Below are 22,184 nucleotides of genomic sequence, written 5' to 3' on the forward strand. Positions count from 1 at the left end.
TTCGTTGGGCGGAGGGGATGGGGGGGGTCTTCTCGGTGAGCGGAAGCGAAAGGGGCCGAGCGCCGGGGGCGGGGCGGGGGGCGGGGCGAGGGGAGGGCGGCACCGCCCTCCCCTCGCCCCGCCCCCCGCCCCGCCCCCGCCGCCGCCGCCGCTGCCGGCTGGGAGCCCGCCGGAGAGGATGAGGAGGGCGGCTGTGCGCTGCCTGTCCCCGGTGCTGCCGCCGAGCCGCGGGCTGTGCGGGCGGGAGCCGCGGGGAAGCGGCCCGGCGGTGCGGTAAGAGGCGCACGTGGGGCGGCGGCGCCGGCTGATGCAACCCGGAGGGGGGGGAGGGTGAAGGGTGTTTTGGGGCGCGTGGGGTTGGGTTTTGGTGGGGGGAGGGGGTGATGGTGGGAAAACGTGCTTCCCGCCCGCCCCCCCACGCAGCCTCCGGTTTTTTGCCGTGTTTTTTTGCGGTTGAGGCGATGACAAAACGTGTCGTGCGTGTCGCCAGCTGGGACGGAGCTGAGCGGGTCATGGGCTTCTGCGAGGGTCGCGATAAACCGCTCTACACTGTGCTTTACCCCTGTCCCGTGGGCGCCTGACGTACGGACAGACAGACAGACAGACAGACATCTTTTGGGCGGTCTCCTCCTTGCCTCGCTGGGTGAGCATCATCCGCAAGCGGAGGAGAGCCGGCAGCCGCTTACCCAGACACTTTTTCCAGAAGGCATTCCCAGTTCCTGGCTGCCACCGGTTTTTCCGAGAAGCAGCGTGGCAAACGGAGCTCCTCCGTCTCCCCGCGGTTTTGGGTGGCATCCATGGAAAGCGGCTGGTTGGCTGCCCTGAGGGCTGGGGATGCCACGCCGTCTTGGCCCCGGGTGTGAAGGCCCCTGCTGCTGTCACCTCCTGGGAGTGGGGACGAGGGGTGGTGGATGGATCCCCGCTGCGCTTCCCGCGTCGGGGCTGGGCGAGCCACCTCATGGAGTAGCGCAGGCTAGCTGTGAAGTTTGGGGTTTGGGGTGTGTCAGAGCAGTGAGTCGCCTAGCAGTGAAACAAAGGTATTTTGGGTTTCTGTACCTGCCCGCTCAACACCAGCCTTTGCAGTTTACATCTGACCGTAATTTTGGTGATTAAAAATGTAGATGTGTAAGCATTTATTCCATACAGCTGACTAAGTTAGGTTTCTGCTGACGTGTTGGGAGGTTCATTATGCTAAAGATTTGCCTGTGGTTACTGTGTTGCAGCAGAATCACCGAGAATGCAAAGAAATCCTTGGCCTCCCTGAAGAGACAAAACCCTCGGCTTGAGCCGACGCTCGCCGTCGTTCAGGTAACGTGTGTCTGCGTGCGTGCTGGCTGGGAGCGAGAGATCCCCTGTGGTGCTGCTGCTCCTTCGAAAGTCCAGAAGCGCACGATGCTGAAAGCAACTTTCATTCAAGGGAAGTGGTAGGAGGAGGTCATCCCATCAGACTGTAGACAGAGGAGTTTTCAGGCTCGTACGCCCTGCTCCGGGTCTGCAGCAGCCACAGCAAACTTCAGGCTGTGGGAAGAGTTTGCAGAGGAAGGGAATGATTTTATCCCTTCCTTCCCTTGCTAACACAGTCTTCCCCGTTGCAAGGACAGATCGCCTTTTCCCACAGCTTGTCTAAGTTTTCTGACGTGCTTAAAGTCAAAGCAGTTGTTCTCAACCTTTATTTAGCTTGAAGCATTTGTTGCAGTCCTGAAAAAAGCATTTATGTGCCTGAAAACGTGGGCCCCCCCTTCACCCCCCGCCCCTGGAATCACATTGCCGGGCTGAGGGAAGGCCCTGCTGCTTCCTGCCAGCCTGGTTGCTCCTGGGCAGCTGGAGCTTACGGCTGCGTTGCTGCTGTCCTAAGGAGAGGGAAGCCACACTGAGAACTTCCAGGCACCTCAAAAGGGCCTGCGTGAAATAAATGCGCTGTGTAAAACGTCAGTGTCCTTTAGAAATAACAGCAGTTTCTTAGGTGAAGTAGTCTTGTGGTAACTGAGAGCTGTTGTATTGCTAACGCCTGGAAGAGCTTTCCTTTCCATCCCACTGGTGCTGCCACCTTGGTGATAGGCAGCCAAACTCACAGAGGAGCATTTCCATCCCTGCGAAGCTGAGAGATGTCCCTTCATCGCCTTTGCGGTGCCAGGGGTACAGGCAGTGCTGGGCTGGGAGGGGACAAGCCCTCGTCCTCTCTCAGGAGCTGCATCTCTCCGTGTCGCCTGTGCTCATAAATGCTCTTTTCTTCATCATCAGCAGTCTTGAATTATTTGGGATTAACACGTTGCTAAATTGTTACGGGCTTGAGCAAAAATCGTTTTGGGTGACGCTGGCGATGGTTGAAGCCGGCACTGGCAGCTAACAGCAATGTGAGTGGCTCTGCTCTGATGGGAAGCCACTGGCACCAGCTCTTGTGGAAAAAGCTACATAGAATGTGTTTATGAAATTGTAACAAACCCTTTTAATAAGATTTATTTTGGTCCTGTTGTCTGGGTTGGAAGACAGGTTTTATATATTACCACATAGCTGTGAGGAGTGTCTTACTCATTTTGTTACGAAGCCACTAACATTTCTGAGGGTGGAACCCTCACTGATCTGTTGGTAGGAGTCTTCTGGCTCTGGATACTGAATTCTCAGTTTCATTGTTACAATATATAAAAATATTTGAAGAGCCTTCTAAAATTCAAGACTAACTTGAAAGTAAAATTCAGTTGTAATTATTACAATTAAATATCATCATTTGTATGGTGCATATAGGTGTAGAGACCTCAGAGAGGAGGATTCCTGGGTGAGGTGGTCTCCCAGATAAATCTGCCCAGGAGATGCTTCTGTCCCAGCACAGGTGCCACACTGGCCACTGGGAGGAACCTTCCTTCTGTGTTGACAGCACTCCCTGTAATATACAATGATAATGATTTGCCTCATTTTTGGTGGTAAGGCAAACCAGTGCTGTTAGGTGATGTGGGGACACTGCGGGAAATGCTAGTATGCGTATTTTGTCCTTGTTACATGTGGCTGGATGGAGAATGGTATCTTCAGATACAGACTAGTGCCTTTCTTGAGCAGTAGATTTATGTTAAGGAAATGGCAACTCATGTCTATAAAAGCCAGGCTGATATCAACACACACTTAAACTGATCAAGCCAAAGTAAATTTACTGGATGACCTTCTGCTTCTTTCTTAAAATTTCTAGGCTTAGTATTTGTTTGAATACTAGTAGACACAAACATCCTCACTATGTTTCTTGTGCGTTAGTGCACTTGTAAATGTAAATTTATTGTTTTAAAACTTAGTTTCTGTTTTGTTCCCCTAGGTGCACAGTGATCCTTTGATTCAAGAAATACACAAGAACTTTGCCAAAGAGGTAAGCTTTAGCCGATACGCTTGTTATTAATCATGAGCTGCTTGCCTTTGGTAATTCTAAGTATTTTCTTTTGGCAGGTTGGTCTGCGTGTTATTCACATCTGCCTCCCTGAAGGCAGCGGCAAGGATGAGGTAACTGCAGTACCTGAAGGACTCTTCCTTTTTTGCTTTTTGCCATAAACTTGTATTTATTGCTGACATTCACTGACACTTTGACTAACATCTATGAAATCAAATAAGGGTTGGGACTGCCTTAGTTCAAGTAGCAAGTATTAACCCCCCTGTTGGCAAGCACGGGAAAACAGGGAATTAACGTGTTTGTCTGCTGTCCCCCAGCAAGCTGAGGCAGGATCAGCAGAGCAGCGTTTCGGTTTCGTGCCTGGTGTTTCACTGCAGCGTCCCCTCATGCCAGCACGGGTATCCTATTCTCCCACAGTTGCTCGTGACTGTAATTGATTCTTGCCCAAGTTCTTCAGGGAAATTAGATATTAATCGATTTAGAGGGGGAGGGGGTTGAATTTATTTGCCTGCTTATTGATCTTGTAATGCTGAAAGTGTGTATTAAAAAAAATCATCTACCCCAAATCACTCGAGGGCTGAATTCTTACCTTGTCGAAGGCACAGCACTAGTATCAAGTATGTTCTGAATATAGCAAAGCATATTAATATACATGGTCCTGAGGCATCTGAAAGTACAAACAGCAGAGGAATGTGTAGTGAAAGATGCCACTGTTCCCAGCCGGCCACCTTGTGCTTGGCGAGTTCGGTAATCCCGCAGGCTTGCGGGTTGTGGGTACTGTGTTGTATTTGGTACACTTTGTTTTTAAAATGTTACTGGCTTGCAGCGTCATCTCAAGAGCAGCTCTCAGATGTATCGAGAGGAGCTTACTCTGAGGAATTTCAAGAGTCCGGTTTTGTGGACGATGAGAAGTCAGCTACCCATTTAAGAGGGGTGGGCTTTGGAAATGAAGATCAAATACACTTTGCTGTTGGTAAATGTGCTTTATCTGCTGAGTAACACAGTAGGAGGAGATAGGTAAAATGTAGTGAGTACGCAGCAGTAGTTGCTGCTGACTTTGAAGTAATATCTCAGGAAGCGGCTGAGCTGTGTATGTAAAGAGAAAAGCAGGGCATTTTTGTTATTTGAAGAAAGTCGCATTCAGTAAAGTTGCTAATGGTTTGCTTGCTCTCCTGCTTACTCACTGTGACAAAGTTTTTTTCATTGTTAAAATCCACATCCCAGCTTGCATTCCCTGGTGTTTGGAAAGATGGGAGGGATTTCAATACGGTGCGCTTTTTGTTCTGCCATCACTGCCTGCGTACAGTAAAGGCAAGTTAATACAAAATTGCTCTACCCTGCATGAGTTCTAAGGGTTTTAAATGCTGTGATGATGGAAAGCCAAATTGAAGTAAAATGCAATGAAAATGGAAAACTGAATTACTTTCCCAGGAAGCAGGAATACATTTCAAAGTTCATTAGATTCAGGCTCTTCATGAGCCATGTTTCCTTTAATTGGTGTGTAGGCCCACAACATTTTGTAGCATCTCAGGATGTTTTTCTGGTATATACACTTATCCTTACTTTCTATTAGAATGTGTACCAGCTCCTTTGCTTTCAAATAGCAGAGGGTCTTAATACATATGCCAGTTTCTGTCTGAGAAGTCAGCAAACTAAAAGGGCATTTCTATACCAGTGACATGTTTGTATGATCTTTGTTAACATGAACTTAGCACGTTCTCTTGGTTCAGAGCTGCAGATGGTCGAACCCCTACCAAATTCCCCTGGCTTAATGTTGATTGCATATCAAGTGTTTGGGCTATAGAGTTCACAATTACATCGAATAGTTTACATGAAGAGCATTTTAGGAAGGCATGGTAGTAGCTAAGGGAAAAACCCTTATTTTCTGTTGGATATTGATCTAATTAAATCACACAGCTTTGTGGTGATTGCACACGGATTTTATTTACACGATGGAAAGATGTGCTCACATGATGTTTCTCACGAGAGAACTTCCACATGTTTTATTCCACTGTATTCTTCGTGGTCGCAGCAGAACAGCATGTATCGCTATGGACCGGGGTTGCACTTTAGCGATGAAGCAGTCAAAGATAGGCAGTACAGTCTCGGGTGTCAGATATGACCAGTTATAAAACATTTGAACTTGCATTTGGTTCAGTACTTAGAATTCATGAACTTTTGTGCAATGCCTTTTCAAATCAACCGTTCTTCACAAGATGACTGTCAGCTCTTAGGATCAGGGTGTTTTGGGAACAAAAATTGGTAACTGTATGCTGGTTTAATAAAGTGGATTTTCTTTTGTGTAACTGGTTACAACTTGTTGTCCATGTTCTGTGTTGGGATGTGATCTGGTCCTCTTTTGAACTATGTTGTAGCCAAGGCTTCTTATTTCTAAAAGCATCTTCTGAAGCCGTTACAGTGCCCAGCTTTTGCTGAGATTTGGAACAGTGAAAGACAAAATGCTTTTGGCAGGATAATGTTGCGTGATATGTGTTAGCTTTGCAAAATGTTTAGAGTCAGGGTGGCTTAATTTGGTAAGCCATGGAAATATAAAACAATGAAAGCGGGTATTGCTATTTTGTTTAGAAGTTTCAGTAATGTGTGAGGGAAGCACAGGTAGCCATAAGGTAGTTTTAAAATAAAGGTTTTATCCCCTTCTAATTAGATTATTCTGTTGTCTGGTTTTTTTCTAATCTTTAATGCTTTTTATTAACTTCCTAGATTGTCAATGAAATCTTGAGACTTAATGAGGATCCTAATGTGCAGGGCCTTGCCCTTGACCTCCCAGAAAGCTTATATAGCAGTAAGGTATTAAACGCTGTGAAACCAGAGAAGGATGTGGATGGGTAAGTGAAGCACTGAGAAATACTCAGAAATAATATTAGCAGACACAAGGCTGATGGCTCTGTAAAATCGATTTTCCCCTGTGCTTTCCATTAATGGATTCCTCAGTCAATGCGTCTAGCTGTGCTATTGAGCAGTGATGAAAGATGCTGCTGAATCAAGGAGAAGTCTTTTGCTCAAGTTGTTTTGATCGTTATCTCCTTGATCTTTATATACTGTATATTCAGGACATGGTCTTTTCAAAGAAATAAAAAATGAAGTTCTGACTTACTGACGATACTTCAGGTATTTCGGTACTTCAGTAATACAAATGGTAGTCACAAAGTACTAACACAACCCCCAAAATTTTCACAAGAACGATTGATGAAAAAGTCGCAGAGAACGTTTTACCTTCCTTACAGCACTCCCTCACAGTGGGAGAGTAGGCTATAATAGTTTGGACCCATTAGCACAACTTTCCAGTCAGTCTTGAGTTGCAATGCTCTCTGGAGAGACTGCCGGCACAACATAGCTGTCTGGGTTACCGTTCTGCTGCTCCCAGCTGCAGACTGTTACCCCCCCTTTTTTTTCCCCCACTTTTTTTCCTCTCTCCTGTTTTTTTTCATATCATGAAAAAAATCTGAAAACCTTGCATATTAGTTGCTTTTCTATTACCTGGGGTACCGGAGATTGACAGAGAATGGACAATTCAGGGCATCCTTATGTATGAGAGAAGGCAGCGCAGCGCCTAAGCACCGAAGTTCCCCCCGGCAAGGCAGCCTAAGCCCAGAAGGACATCGTGCCTCCAGCTCAGCGTGGCTCTGGCAGCGCTGGTCTGGTTCCCTGGCAGCCACTGAGGTGCTGTGGGTAGCCCGGTGATGTGCCCTGGGGCAGCCCAGTGTGCTGTGGGTAGTAAAGTGCTGCCTGTGTATCGCGGGCTCGTCTGTCTTGTTCTAGCTCACAGATCCCTTTCCTGGCCTCTCACGAGGCTCCCAGTTAGACAGGGTTTGTCTGACTGGGATGTGGGATGATACAAATCGGCCACAATACATGACTATCAAAAGATTTTCTTTTATGAGATGTGTTTGCTCTTGGGATTAGCTGTTGGCCATGTTGCAAGCTTTACTGAGGATTTATGTTACACAAACTCTTTTTCTTTTTTTTTTTTTTTGAATTGCCATATTTTTCCACTGCAGATTATCCGATGTGAACCTAGGACGCTTGGTACGTGGCGATGCCTTCGACTGTCTCGTTCCTCCTACAGCGAGTGCTGTGATGGAGCTTCTTGAAGATTTAGGTGAGACCTTCTATCGTAATTATTACATTAATTTTAGCCTAATTGATTTTCTCAGTTTTGCTTCTGACTGAGAGACAAATATAATCTCAGTCAAATATAGTAGTGTTTTCTGGTTTGTGTAGTTTTCCCATCCCATGTATATTTGTCTCCTGCGAGTGAGGAGCCTCCGTGAGACCTGAATGCAATATTTGCAGAAATGGGTCTCAGTCCTACAGGTTTTGGAGATTAGGCAGGGATTACCTGCCATCAGTGAATCTAGTCTCGCTGAAGCCACCCGAGACATCCGAGTCTTCCAAACCAAAAATACAAACATCACTTGGGGATTTCGCTTGGCAATTTTGATTAGTGTGAACAGCTGGAGAAATCAGGTCTGCCTGTAGATAACTGCGGAGCGAATCCTTTGGTTTGGATCGTGTGGAGTAAATGCTGGCATTGAAACGGCAGATTTAAGCAGGTGGCTGTAGGGAGTGTGGAGACGCTGTTAGCTGAAGGCAGCGTTTCAGAAGTAGCCTCTCTTCTGGTGATTCGTAACTGTGGAGAGAAGGATTTCTGTAACAGAACTGTGAGCGGGAGGTCAAACGTACTTGGTAACAAATACGAATGAAAGGATTCGTGCAAATAAAATACCAGGAAACCAGAAGAGCGGCATTTGCTTACTGGAATCAGAGAGTCACCAGGGAACAACTTAAAACCTGCGGTTTGCCTTACTGCCTGGGCTCGGGGAGAGCCGCCCGCAGCGGCCGAGCTGCTGCGGTTGCGCCGGGGCATGGCGCAGCCCTGCCGTGAGCCGCCTGGCCGGCTCTTCTGGGGGGCTTCCTTGGCAGGGGCTGGCCCGTAACGACTTGCCTTGTGTCGCGCAGGGGGCAAGACGGTGCTGCTGGTGGGAGCCGGCGGGGCGGCGGGGGCCGCCCTGCAGACCGTGCTGCAGCGGGAGGGAGCCGTGACCCTCGGCTGCCGGTGGAATGCCCCGCAGCTGCAGGCCCAGGTGAGCACCATCTCTGTGCCCGGAGCCCGGTGGTTGTCCTGCGTCCCCATCACCCGGCCATCCCGGCCGGCTGCCCGCCCGCGCAGCCCTGCTCCCCTTCGCAGCCCTTCCCGGGGCGGGGGGATGTGTCGCTGTGGTCACCGATAGCTGGCGTGGGGTTGGGACCTTCCCGCTTCTCCTTGTGCTTGCTCAGAAACGGCGCTCGGGCAAACAGGGGCCTCCTCCAGAATATGCCGTATGTAGCAGCAGCTGCTGTCACTTCAGTATTTTACACCGGTGGCTGTGAGAGAAAGAATCCAGGGGTGCAGTTTAAAACAAATGTGTTAGGTCTCCCTTTTTCTTTCCCTCTGTGCGAGAGAGAGATGCCCACTCTCTTCTCGTCCTGTGGTACAGTCATCTGTATGAACTTGCTTTCACTGACTTTGTGTCTTAGAGGTTTGTAAATGCTGCCTCTTTCAGAACCGTAGAATCATTGAGGTTGGAAAAGCCCTCTAAGCTCATCAAGTCCAGCCGTCAGCCCAGCACCACCACGCCAGCTAAACCATATCCTGAAGTGCCACATCCACGTGTGTTTTGAACACCTCCGGGGACGGTGACTCCACCACCTCCCTGGGCAGCCTGTTCCAGTGCCTGAGCACTCTTTCGGTGAAGAAATTTTTCCTGATATCCAATCTAAACCTCTCCTGACGCAACTGGAGGCCATAGGGACAAGGAGGGTCACAGTCTTTATTTTTAAAGAGAACTGTAAAAGGATGCAGAGAAATTCAGGAGCCTTAATTTGAAGGATTTCGTTTACAAGGTCTTCCCAGTTGCTTTTTGCAGAGCTTTCAGCCACAGCTTAGCAGTTGGTATGAGTTCTTGTCAAACTTCCCAGTTTGTTCCCGAGTCCCAAATTTCATAGAGTGACATAGGTGGGAGCGCGTTGTCCTGCAGGCGTGTGCGGAGATACCAGCTCCAGGTACCAGCTGTAGAAGAGGTGCTCGTACTCCGGGGCCCGTTTGCAAGTGTCGTGTACTTGGGAGCACAGGCCACACGGTGGCAGCCAACACAAAATAACAGCGTCAGCCCTCTGGGGTCTGAGGGCCGGGACAGGAGGAGGGAGCCAGTTTAAGCAGCTGTGGTGGTTAGAAAGTTCTCCGGCAACCCCGTGTTTTCACAGCTGCGGCTGTGTTTGTCAGGCTTGTCTCAGCTCCGGGCTCGAAGTGACTGACAGCCCTGAGGAAACAGCTGCCTCTCTCGGAGGTGGGGGCACTGTGAACGGAATACTAGCCATGTCTCGCTCTTTAATTATTTCTCGTTGCTTGGGGTTGTGCTAGAGGACCGCTTTGGGCTGGCTGGGCTGGGTCGCGGGGTGGCCGGAGGTGTTTCCAGTGGTTCGTATCAGAAGACTTGTGCTGCTTGTGCAGTGCGGTCGATATGCTGGCGGGAGATCTGTTTCCTTCCATCCAGATGCTTTCCCATGATCGTGCTTTGCTTTTTGGCATTCCCCGTAGCTTACCTCTCGCAGCAGGTCACTGATGGGAAACAGAATAGGAGGCCTAAGCAGGAGGCGGTCTGAGGCTTTGCACATCAGTCTTCCCAAGTTCATTTGAACTTTTGGCAGTAAAGGAGTTCCTGCCTTGCCTGGAGGACTAATCAGCAGAGCTCCGAGGAAACCTGCCTTCCTCGTCTGTAAGCCTGGAGCAGCGTGTCACCAGTAACCCTCAGAGCGCTGGTGAACCTGGCTCGATGAAACTCTGTTGTAGTTAGCTCTAGCTCTTAGAACAAACCTAATGCATGCAGGGAAAACTGTCCTGTTTCGCATTCCCAGAAGCTGGAGAGTCAGAAACCGAGCACAGGTTTCCTGCTGGACAACGACGCACTGCTGTCTTGTGGCAACCTGTGTTTGAAGTACAACGTTGTTAGATAACGTGGTCATAGCTGATGATACGAATTTATTTTCTCTTGCTCATTCAAATTGCTGATTAACTAAAAATAGTTTGAAGGCTCACAAGGTTTCTTGTTTTATTTGAATTTCAAGTAAGAAAATATGTTAGTCAATGTTGAGGTTTTTCCAAGACTTCAAAGAATTAGTTCATGTTTTCTTTTTACTGCACCATCCACAGACTTTAGACATGGCTATACACGTTTTGTTCTTCCTCTGAATGTGATACCTCTGTGGTAACAGTCTTTGTGCTGTTGTTTGGAAGTAAAACCTACGGCAGCGTAATAACTTCACTTACAAAGTGAGGGATGAGCTTATGAAGAGTATGAGCTTTTCAATGGGATGCATTTGTTTTGCGATATATACCAGGAAAGGAAAAAATGAGCTTAAGGGTAAATGTACCTTATTTGTCTTAGTCCATTGGCTGGGCTCATTTGCACTAAAGCCCTAATCCCGACCTTAATGATGTAATGGCTTTCTTAACTGGGTACCAGATTACGTTTGACTGCTCTCCTAATTTGTTCTTCTTTTCAAAGGATAGCACAACAACAAGTGTTTTCATTAGGAATTATATCGATTTAAATGAGACACACAACACTGAGGTTGTAGGTTTTTTTTATCAGATATTGTATTGCTACGGACTCGTTATTGCTTCTTTTAGCCACGCACTTTTGCAAAAATATTTTGAAAATGATCAAGAGGAAGGTATGTTTTAGTTCACCTTAGGAAAAGTCTAACAAAGTAGAGGTAGCTTTGCTGACAAACAGCATAATAACATCTACTATCTGAGTTAGTGTGCTCTTTTAGAGCAAGTCGTTTCTGTCCTATGGCAGGAAAAGGGAATAAAATAAATAATGGTACATTTTAATTTCCTTGCTTTGACCTGCATGAATAATGGACACACTTTGCATGTTCTTTTCCCTCCCCGCTTCATATTTTGTTAAGCTGAACAGATTATTAGTGTTTGGTTTCGTTCCATTTTGGGTATGCTTGACTTCAGTTAAATAATCGTCATGGCACAGCTGAGCCATGTCCTTCAACACTCTTGAGCTTCCTGGGTTTTCAAATACAATCACAAATGTAATAAAGCAGTATATTTCAGAAGGTTCTGGCACAGCTGTGCATAGTTGCCGTGAAGAAATGCTGTTCTTTTTTGCATTGATATGTTGGATGTAAGATAAATTATGAAGTAAGACATAAAGACTTGAGCATTTTGGTGGAAACAGGTAAGATGTTATCATTCTCTTAAGCTTTGTGTAGATAACTCTTCAAAGCATAGTCACTGCAGAGTGCCTGAAGAATGACTCAGTGACACACTTTCAGTTGTCATTTGAAAACAGGACTTCCCAAAAGTCGACTCAGCATTACAGGTGAAGAATGGGAACTGATGTGCTTGATCCTTTGTTATGTTAAAATTAGACTTTCTAGTTTGAAAGGAGGTTATCAGGTAGATGCAAGTTGAAAAATACAAATTATTTTCTTCCCAAAACACGGATAATACTTAGTACCTATAAGGAAGTTGAATTTTGTTTCAGTCGTCTAAATTCAGTCAGTCGTGATTTCAGCACATCATTTTACATGTAGTTTGTGTGTGAACCACATTATGCCTGTTTTGAGAGAACTGCTATCCTACAATTTTGTTGTAAAAGAAATGAACATTTCTCTATCTAGGTATAATTAGGAATGGAACCCTCGTTTGTAAAAGCCTGGTTGAGAAGTAGGAGAGTGGTTCAGCTGGAGTGCGTGAATGGGAGGTTCTTTTCTGGTCGGATAAGAAGCTCTTTTGGCCACAGTCTGCTTTTCCTTAGAGCCAACACTTCAGCTTCAGACTATTAGACATCTCTTAGTCATTTTCTGTCCTGTTTTTGCTGTCTTGATAAGACCAAGAGTCTTGGAACTGGCAGAAAAATACATTTCCTATCATAAGCATGTAAGTAAGCATGAAAGAACATGAGACCAGGTATATGGATCCCATAAAAGGAGAGAAGGAGAGGGAGGCTGTGTGAGAGTTTCTAATGACAGTGCTGTAGACAAAGTATTTCTGCTTCAACATTTTATGTGTGTCATATCTATTCCTTGCAGTTTGAAATTTATCTTCCAGCCTGTGAGCTAGAGGAACAGTTCCTAAAGCATGCATCATAGCTGTAGGCTTGAGCCCAGAGTAGAGACGGGGACCTCATTTTCACATGCGCTGTGTAGGGCAAGTGCGTTCAGGCCGATGTGGTAGGGAAGGGGCCGTCTGTATCTGGGCAGGAAGATGGTAGCAGGGAGCTGGTGGCTGCCCGCTGCGGCTCATCCCTGAGGATGGCAGCCAGCGGGGAGATATCGGAGCAGACCATGCATAGTCGTCCGGCTGGGTGGCCAACGCTTTGCAAACCTTGAACTTCCCGAGGCAGAGGTGGAGCTGGAAGAAACCACATAAGGAGAACGTGCTTGGGTGGAAAAAGTACCTGAAACTAGTCATTGGCATAAATAAGTTTCAAGATTTCAGAAAGTTATTGGAGTTGCTGTGATTGAAGTGGAACGTGGTCTGTAAACTGATGTGTACAATGATTTTTTTCATAAGGAGAGTTCTGAAAAAACTTTGACTCACGTTCCTATTCCTCATCCCATCTCTTCAATTTTAGCTGGCCTGACTTCAGACCGAGGAAATTGAGGGCTTTTACATTTAGTATATTTTTAATTTGAATGTGTATTTAGAAAGTGGCTTTTGTGGCAGTCAGTTTTAACTACGGGGCAAAATGGGTTTTCAGTTATCTGAAATATACTGCTACTTCGTACCATTATCATTAAATACTTGGCTGGAAAGTCTGTATTGTTGTTTTAACATTTGGTGTTCTGTCTTGGGAATGGGTGGTGCTTCTTAATCTGCTTCTGCTTAAATCGTGGTGGAGAGAGTCATATTTTGTTATGAGGTAAGGCTTCAGATTATTTACTGGCACAGCTCTTCCCAACTGAAAAAATATTTACCGGTGAGAAGGCCGGGTACTACTGGAGTATTAGCTTACTTTGTCTTCAGCCTATTGCCTAGTGCCCGGTAGGTGGTTTGGCACAATGCTTGTTGCTTCCTCTAACCTGCCTGGTGGGACACAGCTGTGCTGTCCACGGAGCACCGGGCAGTCAGTCACCCTGCAGCCACGCGTTCCCCCACGTGGGCATCTCCTCGGCCCTCTGGCCACAGCTGCCCGTAGCATCTGGTTCCTGTCAGATGCATCCTCTTTCTGGGGACCACACGGTGCCTTTGCTTGGCAGGTTGGGTGTGATGGTTTCGTAGGTCTTTTCCATCTCTAACGTCTGTGATTTGCTTCTGATGTAGGAGATAAGCCTGCACGTGCCTCCCAAGGCTTGCTGCTTGCTTTAGTGATTTACAGGCAGTCAAAAGAGTAGGTTACGGCAAGAAAGGAAAAAAAGCAGGGGAGGCTTGGGCACAACTTCTTGCGAGTGAAACCAAAATGCCCTGATGGAGATCACATAAATCTCTTCCAAGGACACCCAAAATTCTGTAAACAACTATTTTGCTTTCAATGGACTCAGTCTTTCAGTCAAAGAAGTTTCTGATTATAATTTTTTTTAAATACTCACAAGGGGGAAAAAGATTCTGTAATGTGTTTTTGAGATATACTTTTTTGACTCTCCAGGAACTTTTTCCATAGTTGCACATAAAATACTTCCTTATGGCAAGAGAATTACGATTGTGTCTGTGCCGCCTTTCTTCTTTTTTTTTCTTTACTTTTACTTTTTTTGTGAAATAAGGAGAAGGAAATCATGGGAAGGCTCTGAGATCAGCGTGTCTTCAACCCATAGGACAACTGTTCGCCGCCATGTCATACAACTTTTTTCATGCAGGAGGTGGGGCAGGGCACTGAGGCGAAAGGTTCAGCTGGTTTTCCCGTACGTTTAAGGGTATGTGCAACGTTAGCCATCCAAACTAGTGTTAACGCTGGCCTCAAAAATGATTGTGTTCAGCTGTTAAAAACATTTTTGAACATCATGATCGGTAGTCATAGAGATGAATATTTGGTCAGGTCAGTTGTCTTCTGGGGTTATAGTTATATTGGATCAATTCTGTCATAAGTATGTTGGCTGAATATTTGTCAAAATTATTACTTGTTGCATACAGCTCTCAGCTGGTTCATAGCTTCATGATGCCAAGTGGTGTGCAAAGCTCTTCGTCCTTGTCCCAGAGGCTTTGCATGGGATGACACACCTGACTTTCAGTATATGAACTATACCTGCTAGATTGTGAGTCACCATTTTGTTAGAAAAAAGACTGGATTCATGTGACGGAGAGTAATCACTGTTTTTTTCTGTGTTGATGATGTTGACTGTTAAGGCAGAGGCTCCATCCTTTTGCAGGGGCAAGTGGGTCTTCAGCATAGTATTCTTGGTACGCAAGTCATTGCAGCATCTTTTTATCCAGATTTGCTTGCAGATTCCTCAGTGTGATTTGACCTGACGCTGGTCAGGCGTTGTGACTTCTAGGAGTGTCGTGTAAGCTGATATTCGCCCCAGATGCAGGACTGTAAGCGGTTTGGATAAGGCTGAATGACTGCTGAGACTGTACGTTTGCAGGCAATCACAGGAGTCTTGCAGGACTTCTGACTGGAGCCTGGGTCAGCTCATTGCGTTGGTCATTTGTCAAGCAAGTAAATCTTCTCCCACGCGTTTGGCTTTGTTTCCACATGTGGATCTCTAAGGAGGGTTAGGCCGTCCTCATGTCCTCTGAGGGGAAGACGGGGCTATTTCAGCTTTCTGCCTTTTCCACCACAGCTATGCTCTTCGCCCCTCCTGGGTGCTTGGCTGTGCCAAAAACCTGCTATCCTGACAGGATTTATAGCTGTTCTTTCTTGGCAGTGTTGGGCAGGGTTGCGTCAGAGCACTTGTGGCCAAAAAAGAAGCTGGAACACTTGTCAGTCACAAATCAATTCATAGAGAGGCTCACTGAGTTTGTGACACTTACTATTAATTTACATTTTTCAAAATATTCAGAAGATCACTGTATCTCTGAAGTAATTTTTGTGTTCAGGCTTGAGGCAGCACTGTGCCCGTATTTTTTTTTTTTTAGTGGATCTTCATTCATCTGCCTCTGGTGCCGTCGCTTCTTTCATAGTGATTCTGATAATTGGTACAGGGCCCTGTTTCCGAGGAGGGAGGCAGGGAAGACACTTATGTCTTTGATTATAAGAATTTTTGTAGTAACCGTTTTTGCTCCAACATCTGTCAGGTTGATCTAAATCGGAGGCACTGATTAGCAAACATGAACTGAGAAGGAAAAAAATGCTTTAATTGGTATTCTTCAAAGGCATTGATGTTTGCAGATCAGGTCATCTTGCATTCCTGTCAGCTGGCCTGGTTTTCTATGGTCAGATAATCTGACTGTACTCTTTATAGTTGCCTATTTACTGATTTCAACTGTTCTCTTTCTTCAGTCTCTCAAAGTTATCTTTTTGGACAGGACTTTACGCAATGATAGGGCTTTTTCTTTGAAAGTATGTAATCCCCATTAAATATTATTGGTGCAGACTCTGACCCTACTTCCCCGATTTCACAGTTTGTTTACCTGATTTCATTTTAAGTGCTATTGTTCTGAAGTTTTGTCTGGGGTAAGAATCAAGCTATCAGTTTGGATTTTTTTGTTGTTGTCTGCAAATACTTTGCTCAGAAGACTATTGATGTATAAGTCTGAATATTATAAGATGCGTATTCAACAATGTATTTCTAACGTTAAATGCGTGTTTTGTTTCTGGGGGGTGTTTTGGGCTGTCCCTAGCTTCAGCATGCGGATGTGGTGGTATTTGGCAGTACAAAACCCGATGATGTTCCTGTGAGCTGGATAAAGCCTGGAACCACCATTATCAGTTGTGCTCCTGACTTGCTGTCAGGTAAGAGGCGTTAAAAGATAACGGTTTTTGAGAGTGATGTATGGCAAGCCTTCAAGATAAGTGTGTGGCATGTTGGTAACAACGCCATGTGGTTGAAAGCTACATCTTAGGAAGAGGGCCTTTAAAAGTGGGTGTTTGTGTACTGGGGGTGTATACGTGTGTCTCTGATATATAAATAAGAGAAAGATGTCGGGTGAGGGAAGAAAGGCTGGAACAGATTCTTTGTACTAGGATGGTTAAGTGACGATCCTGTGGACTCAAAGAAATCAGAGGGAAGACTTTTGGGTCATCAGATGAGCTGTTATTTAGTGCTGTCTTGTACAGTGTGTTGTCCTTTACTTCAGTGGACTCACCTGGAATGTGGGGGAAAAGAAGACGGACAAAAATATCAGCTGCAAAGTACTGTGAAGCTGTGTGCAGAGAATGGTACAGGAGGTAGTAGAGAAATCATATGTAGCTAAGAACAGGCAGAATGTCTCCTGCAGTAATTACTTCTACAAAATGGGTTTGGATTCCCCTCCCTCCTCCTCCCCTGACTGGTTGGGGAGGGGGTACATGTTGATTAATTTCTCAGTTTAAAAATGCTACAGGATTTTATTAGGAATAAAACTAAGAAAGTTTCCCAGAAGTTATTCTATTCTACTGCTAGAATTGCATTTCCTATAAAATTCCGTAAGTCCTGTGAAGATCTCTAGATAATTTCTAGATTTTCCATATGTGTATGAATCTGACTGTTCAGTCTCCAGTTGGGATTATGCTGTGAACGAACAGGAAAATAAGGAAGTGCATGGGTAGTATGATTGGTTAATAAGTTTTTCTACATCTATCACAAGTGCGCTTATTGACATCTATTGACAGAAATCTGGGGAAATTGGCATAAGGCCAAGGAAAACTAATTGTATTGTTCTTAAACTAGGGATATTCCCTAAGGACAAATTAAGCAGACGATCTGTGCAGAGCTAATGCGAGATCAGGCTCAGAATAAAGCAGCTGCTGTTCCCATGCAAAGCATGGCCTTAGGAAGAGATTCCTTTCCTTGTCTTTCATAATATCCTCTTGACTTGAACATGTGCTGTGGGTGTGGAAGATCTGGGTTATTATTCACTTAATTGTCTGAAGGCATTTGGGCCTTCTTGCACCTCCCAGAATAGTGCTCTGATCCTATGAGGATCTCAGGGGTGGGTACCAAGCCTTGTCCCTTGCTGATGCTGCACAAGTCATCCAAAAATAATTCATGTTTTCTTTTTCCTAGCTTAGTGATTAGGAGACTCCTTGCATCTTTCGTGCCCACTTGTTTTGTGTAGGGATTGTTGGATATAATTGTTAAGTGTCTGTGGGTCAGAGCTTGGAGCATAAGTCTCTTCAGCAAGTACCCAGCCTACTAGTGGAACATACTCTTATGTGAAGGAGGAATGGGGAAGAAAGGGGAAGGGGCAGAGGAGAGAGGGAAAGGTGGTACAGCAGTAGCACCTATAAATAAATTAATGGAAATGAATGGCCCCTCCTCATTTTAATCCTTGTAAGCAGAAACCTCTTAGGTGTCGGACTCGGGGTAGAGGTGCAGGTCCATGAAGGCAGGATGGGGTGCAGGTCCAGTTCAGCCAGGCACTGAACTCTTCTGGCTCCGTGTGTGAGTCCCACATCCAGATACCTAGTTCTCTCCTTCTGTTGCAGAGGGAATCAGGGTCATCGGAGACCTAAAAGTTGTGCAGTATAACTGCATGCCATGTCTGGAAACTTAAGTATCTTCATGCCTTAATTGCTTTATAGAAATGCAGATAATATTAGTGTTTCCCTTCCCTAACAGAGGGCGGTTAGGAAAACATTAAAACATTCATTCTTAAGGCAGAAGACGTAAGATATGACGTAAGCATATATATTTCTTTGCATTTTTCAAGTTGTAGCAGTAGACTGTTCTAAGTACAGCCTGTCACTGGAAAGGCAGCATGAGATTTTTAGCAAGATAATTTAAAGAGAACTTATCTACCAAATCTCCATCTGTCTTTACAGTTATGCTTTTGAGATTGTCAGAATCTTGGAGAAACTCCGAAAGAACAGCAGAAATGCATTTTAGCAGCTTTAAAAAGTGCTGGCCTCAAGACTTACTAGAGAGGTACATGAAATGCAGGTGTCTGTTTGACAGGAAGAATGCACTTAGTTTAATTGAAAGATATTTATTAAAAGCCTATTGTAGAGCAGTCATGACCTTGGAGAAACAACTGAGTCTTACAACTGACTTTTCAATGTGTGGTGGAATCTGGCTGAGGTGCTTGGAAATTGTTCTGGACTTTTTTGTTGCTTCAGAGATGTCCAACTAACATCTGTGGGGTCACAGGAGCTAAATGAGGCCTGAAAGCAACAATGGCCATGAAAGAACTTTAATTCTTGCCGGATAATGCCTAGATTTCTATGTTATGTAGGTATACATGTAGTCTAACACATTCACATGTTTTAAAAGCACTCAAAATTGCGAGGATGTAGGTGAATTGAGCAGCTGTAAGGATGTAAGCCAGGAGAGTAGAGCTAGAAATGCTTGCTCCAAAGTGGCAGAATTCTTTTTCAAGTATTTTTTTTAATTTGAACAAAGATTTTTAAATTAGCACAGTTGCAAAATGTTCTACAATTTCTAGCAGTGCAACATCTTATTCTGCTGTACTAATGATCTTGGAATCAAGTGAGTGCTGGTAGTGTCTTGCAGGAAAATATATGTAAAGGTATAGAAATGAAAATCAAGTTTCTGAATGAAACTTAAGGATGCTAAAATTATTTGGGATTTGATGTCCAGCTCCTTTGGAGTCACTTGAAAGCTGAGGCCCACGTGGTTTAAGGACATTAGTGGGAAATTCAGCCATTTCCCCACCTCTGCTCTCTTCCAAGCTGCCTGAGCAGACAGTGCATGACAGCAGCTCTCACCCAGCCACACGCTGGGGTACGAAGAGATGGGCGGATGGGCCTTCGCTGGGGTGGAGGAGGGAGCACAATGTCTGCGGTTCAGCTGATCTTCTGGCCATAATCCAAAGCAGAAAGTGCTATTCCAGCTCCATCTGGAAAATTTATCCTAGGAGAGCTGTTGCAATCCTGTGACTGTCTTACTAGCTCATGTGTGCATGACTTTCACCTCTGGCTTCACCTTCACCCCTGCAAAAGCCTGCTTAGTCGTTTGTGGCATGAGTGTGTAGCATAGGCAGCCCGAGAGAAGTAGTTTGTTGAAGGGAAATGTCTAATTCTGAGATGTATTTACACGCATGCTAGCTCTGCCCTGATAAAGAAGTCATAGTAAGCCAAATAACATTAAAAGTCGAAATGTTTCTGTGAAGCACAGCTGTCTGAAAGGGGGTTTTAAACTTCATTCTTTCTACTTCATCTGTCTCTTTGGCAACTCTCCCAGCCTGGTCTCAAAGCAACAGTCAACTTCTGACTCTGATAGACTGTTCCAGTAAAACTCCTCTGTCTGAGTCTAAAACTGAGCATCTCCAGAAGATTTTTATTTTTTTCTTAAATGGCAAGTGTTAATCTGAGTAGAAGGACTTTTCAGACACTTTCTTAATTAGAGTTTAATGTCAGGACTGTCACCTTCTGCTTGCTTAGCTTTGTCACTGATGCATAGATGCCTGCTGGCAAGAAAATTCGAGAGAGGATTAGAAAACACGCTGAATGTGTGAGGCTGAGGGTGGCTGCAGAAAGGGTCTCTTGCTCCCTCGGTGATGGGTGTGAGAGCGAGCTGGAGCTGGGTGATGTGTGGTGGGCTGCGGTGCAGTGCGGTGGGCTGCTCTGCTGTGCTGTGCTGGCTCCTCCGCATGCCTCTGCCTGCTGCTCCGGCTCCAGCTGGAGGTTTCAGTGCCCTGCCTCCACCAGGACCCTTGTCAGGAGGGGTGGTTGTGCAAGGCAACGTGAGCATTTTATGATCGGTGCAGATGGGGGATGAGTAGAGTGAGAGCTTGACCAGGTCAGGGTTTGTGCTTCGGTTCCCATGTGGGGGAAAGGTTAAAGCTGTCAGCGTACACTTGTTATTTTTTATTACAATTATGTCTACGCCCTTCAGAATGCGACTAGGGCCTTGATATGCCTACAGAGACTAGGATGTGAATTCTGGAGAAATTGTGTCTAGATAAAAGTCAACAAGCAACAATAGAAGAACAGCAAAAAGAAGGATTACAGGAAAATGACAAAATAATACATTTAGTTAGGGTAGCTAATGCATGATTACTATAGGATATATTGCTACTGGAAACAATTATAGCTGTCTCTAAAGTCGGAGTCACTCTGAATTGTGTAGACTCTTCAGAATATCTACTTTTAATGTCACATTGATGAAGATAACTTTTGCTGCTCAAAAAGTTTTGAATATTATGATTCCAAGTTATAAATTCCATTGGATAATAATCCTAGACAGTATTTTGTGTTCATTTCATTGTTCTGTCTCACTGTAATGGGTGTGTGGAAAAGACGAGTCTTTAGCATGCTCATTTAGGTGTTCTCTTTAGAAATATGTATACCTTTTCAAATCCTCACAGCTGTCTAGCTTGCTTTTTTTCTTGTGGCCAAAAGCAATTATTTGGAATTAATCTCTGTGTTTCCTTATTTTCTTTTTCAAGTGGATGTATGCTTCGTCATATGCATGCATGTGTTTGCGTTATATGCTTCAGAGCATACAGTTGCTCTCTGATTTTCGCACTGTATCCATCCTCCTGGGTGATTTTATTTGAAGTGTTGAAGAAGCTACCTGTAATTTTGTCAGTGACATTGTTAAATTTCAAGTCAACATTCAGAAATTTGTTGCTTGGCCATAGCTTTCGTATACACATACTCCCACTCACAAAAGCTTTGTGATTTATTAGTTTGATACTTCTGTTTTCCAGAGAAACACAGCTACGGTCAGCAAAACAACCATGCTGCTGAAAACGCTGTTGGTTCTCTGGCAATAGCAATGCGAATGCAGGTTAGTGTGACTTCAAACATTGGAAATTTGCTGCTCTTTCTGCAAGTTGTAGAAAATACTTCTACAGTTTAGATTGTAATTTTTTTTTTTCTCTTGTGAACATGTTACCTGCCTTCCATTTTAACAGCAACTCTTAATCAGTCAGTTAAGGTGAGTTGTGCCTGATACGTTTAGTTAAAGAAAGGTAAATTAAAAATCAAACATGTCATAATTCTGTTGATTACAGTAAAGTTTGGCAGAAGCATTTGTATCAATAGACTAATGTTACTTATTCTGGTAGGACAGTGAAAATTAATTATATCTGCGCACATTTTTGTGATGTGATGGATAGAGGGTCCAAAAGTTTGTTGTTTTATGTGGAAGCAGTGTCAGTCAGCGAGTGAACAGTTAATATCTTCCATTATTTTGAAGGTGTGAGAGAAGAATAGAAATTCTCCATAAAATCTCCAGGTGCCTAACTGGAGACTTTTCGCTGCCACTTATGTGGTCATGGTCTTGTTTCTTTTTGAAATGTGGACAAACAATAGGACAGTAATAGTGCAGTGATTTTTCTTTCATCCTAAACCCATGAAACTGAAAGATTTTGAAGTTTGTTTTTTTGTTAGCCTTTGCCGTAGAAGTTATTATTTTGACATACTCTTGAGATCGTTTGAAATTAGTGTTCAGCATTTATGATGCAGCTGGTGTGTGCTGTTTTCTTGTTTAAAAACAGAACATGGTAAAAAACATGGAGCGATGGATCCAGTCCCAGCAGTACAGGAAGTGGGACCTCCGCTGCTTGAAACTGCAGCCCCTCTCCCCAGTGCCCAGGTAATAAGCGCTTTTTACAATTAAAAAAACCAAAGAGCAGGCGAGTGTTAAATGTGACAATGAACCTAAAAATGCTCTGTGCCTAATTACTTTTTAATCTACTTATGTGGACTATCGGTTGTGCCATTTTGTTGTACGCTTCATTCTGACCATGTCC

General features: G+C 44.8%; 1 protein-coding gene across 3 annotated transcripts in view; it reads left to right on the forward strand.

The window, feature by feature from the left end:
- The first annotated feature begins 161 nt into the window (after nucleotides 1-161).
- Nucleotides 162-22,184, forward strand: part of MTHFD1L (methylenetetrahydrofolate dehydrogenase (NADP+ dependent) 1 like) — a 162,825-nt gene continuing 140,802 nt past the window's right edge. Inside the window, exons 1-10 of one of the 3 annotated variants that reach the window (XR_012763159.1) lie at nucleotides 162-273; nucleotides 1,224-1,308; nucleotides 3,299-3,349; nucleotides 3,427-3,480; nucleotides 6,089-6,213; nucleotides 7,387-7,487; nucleotides 8,348-8,472; nucleotides 16,167-16,278; nucleotides 21,138-21,217; nucleotides 21,930-22,027. Coding sequence is in view for 2 of the 3 variants with exons in the window: in XM_075413792.1 (XP_075269907.1) it covers nucleotides 179-273; nucleotides 1,224-1,308; nucleotides 3,299-3,349; nucleotides 3,427-3,480; nucleotides 6,089-6,213; nucleotides 7,387-7,487; nucleotides 8,348-8,472; nucleotides 16,167-16,278; nucleotides 21,138-21,217; nucleotides 21,930-22,027 (926 nt within the window). In the remaining variant the exon portion in view is untranslated. The remainder of the gene's footprint in view (nucleotides 274-1,223; nucleotides 1,309-3,298; nucleotides 3,350-3,426; nucleotides 3,481-6,088; nucleotides 6,214-7,386; nucleotides 7,488-8,347; nucleotides 8,473-16,166; nucleotides 16,279-21,137; nucleotides 21,218-21,929; nucleotides 22,028-22,184) is intronic. The other 2 variants (XM_075413791.1, XM_075413792.1) reach the window with 2 other exon arrangements.

This window comes from Opisthocomus hoazin, chromosome 2, assembly GCF_030867145.1.
Source record: "Opisthocomus hoazin isolate bOpiHoa1 chromosome 2, bOpiHoa1.hap1, whole genome shotgun sequence".
Taxonomy (NCBI): Eukaryota; Metazoa; Chordata; class Aves; order Opisthocomiformes; family Opisthocomidae; genus Opisthocomus; species Opisthocomus hoazin.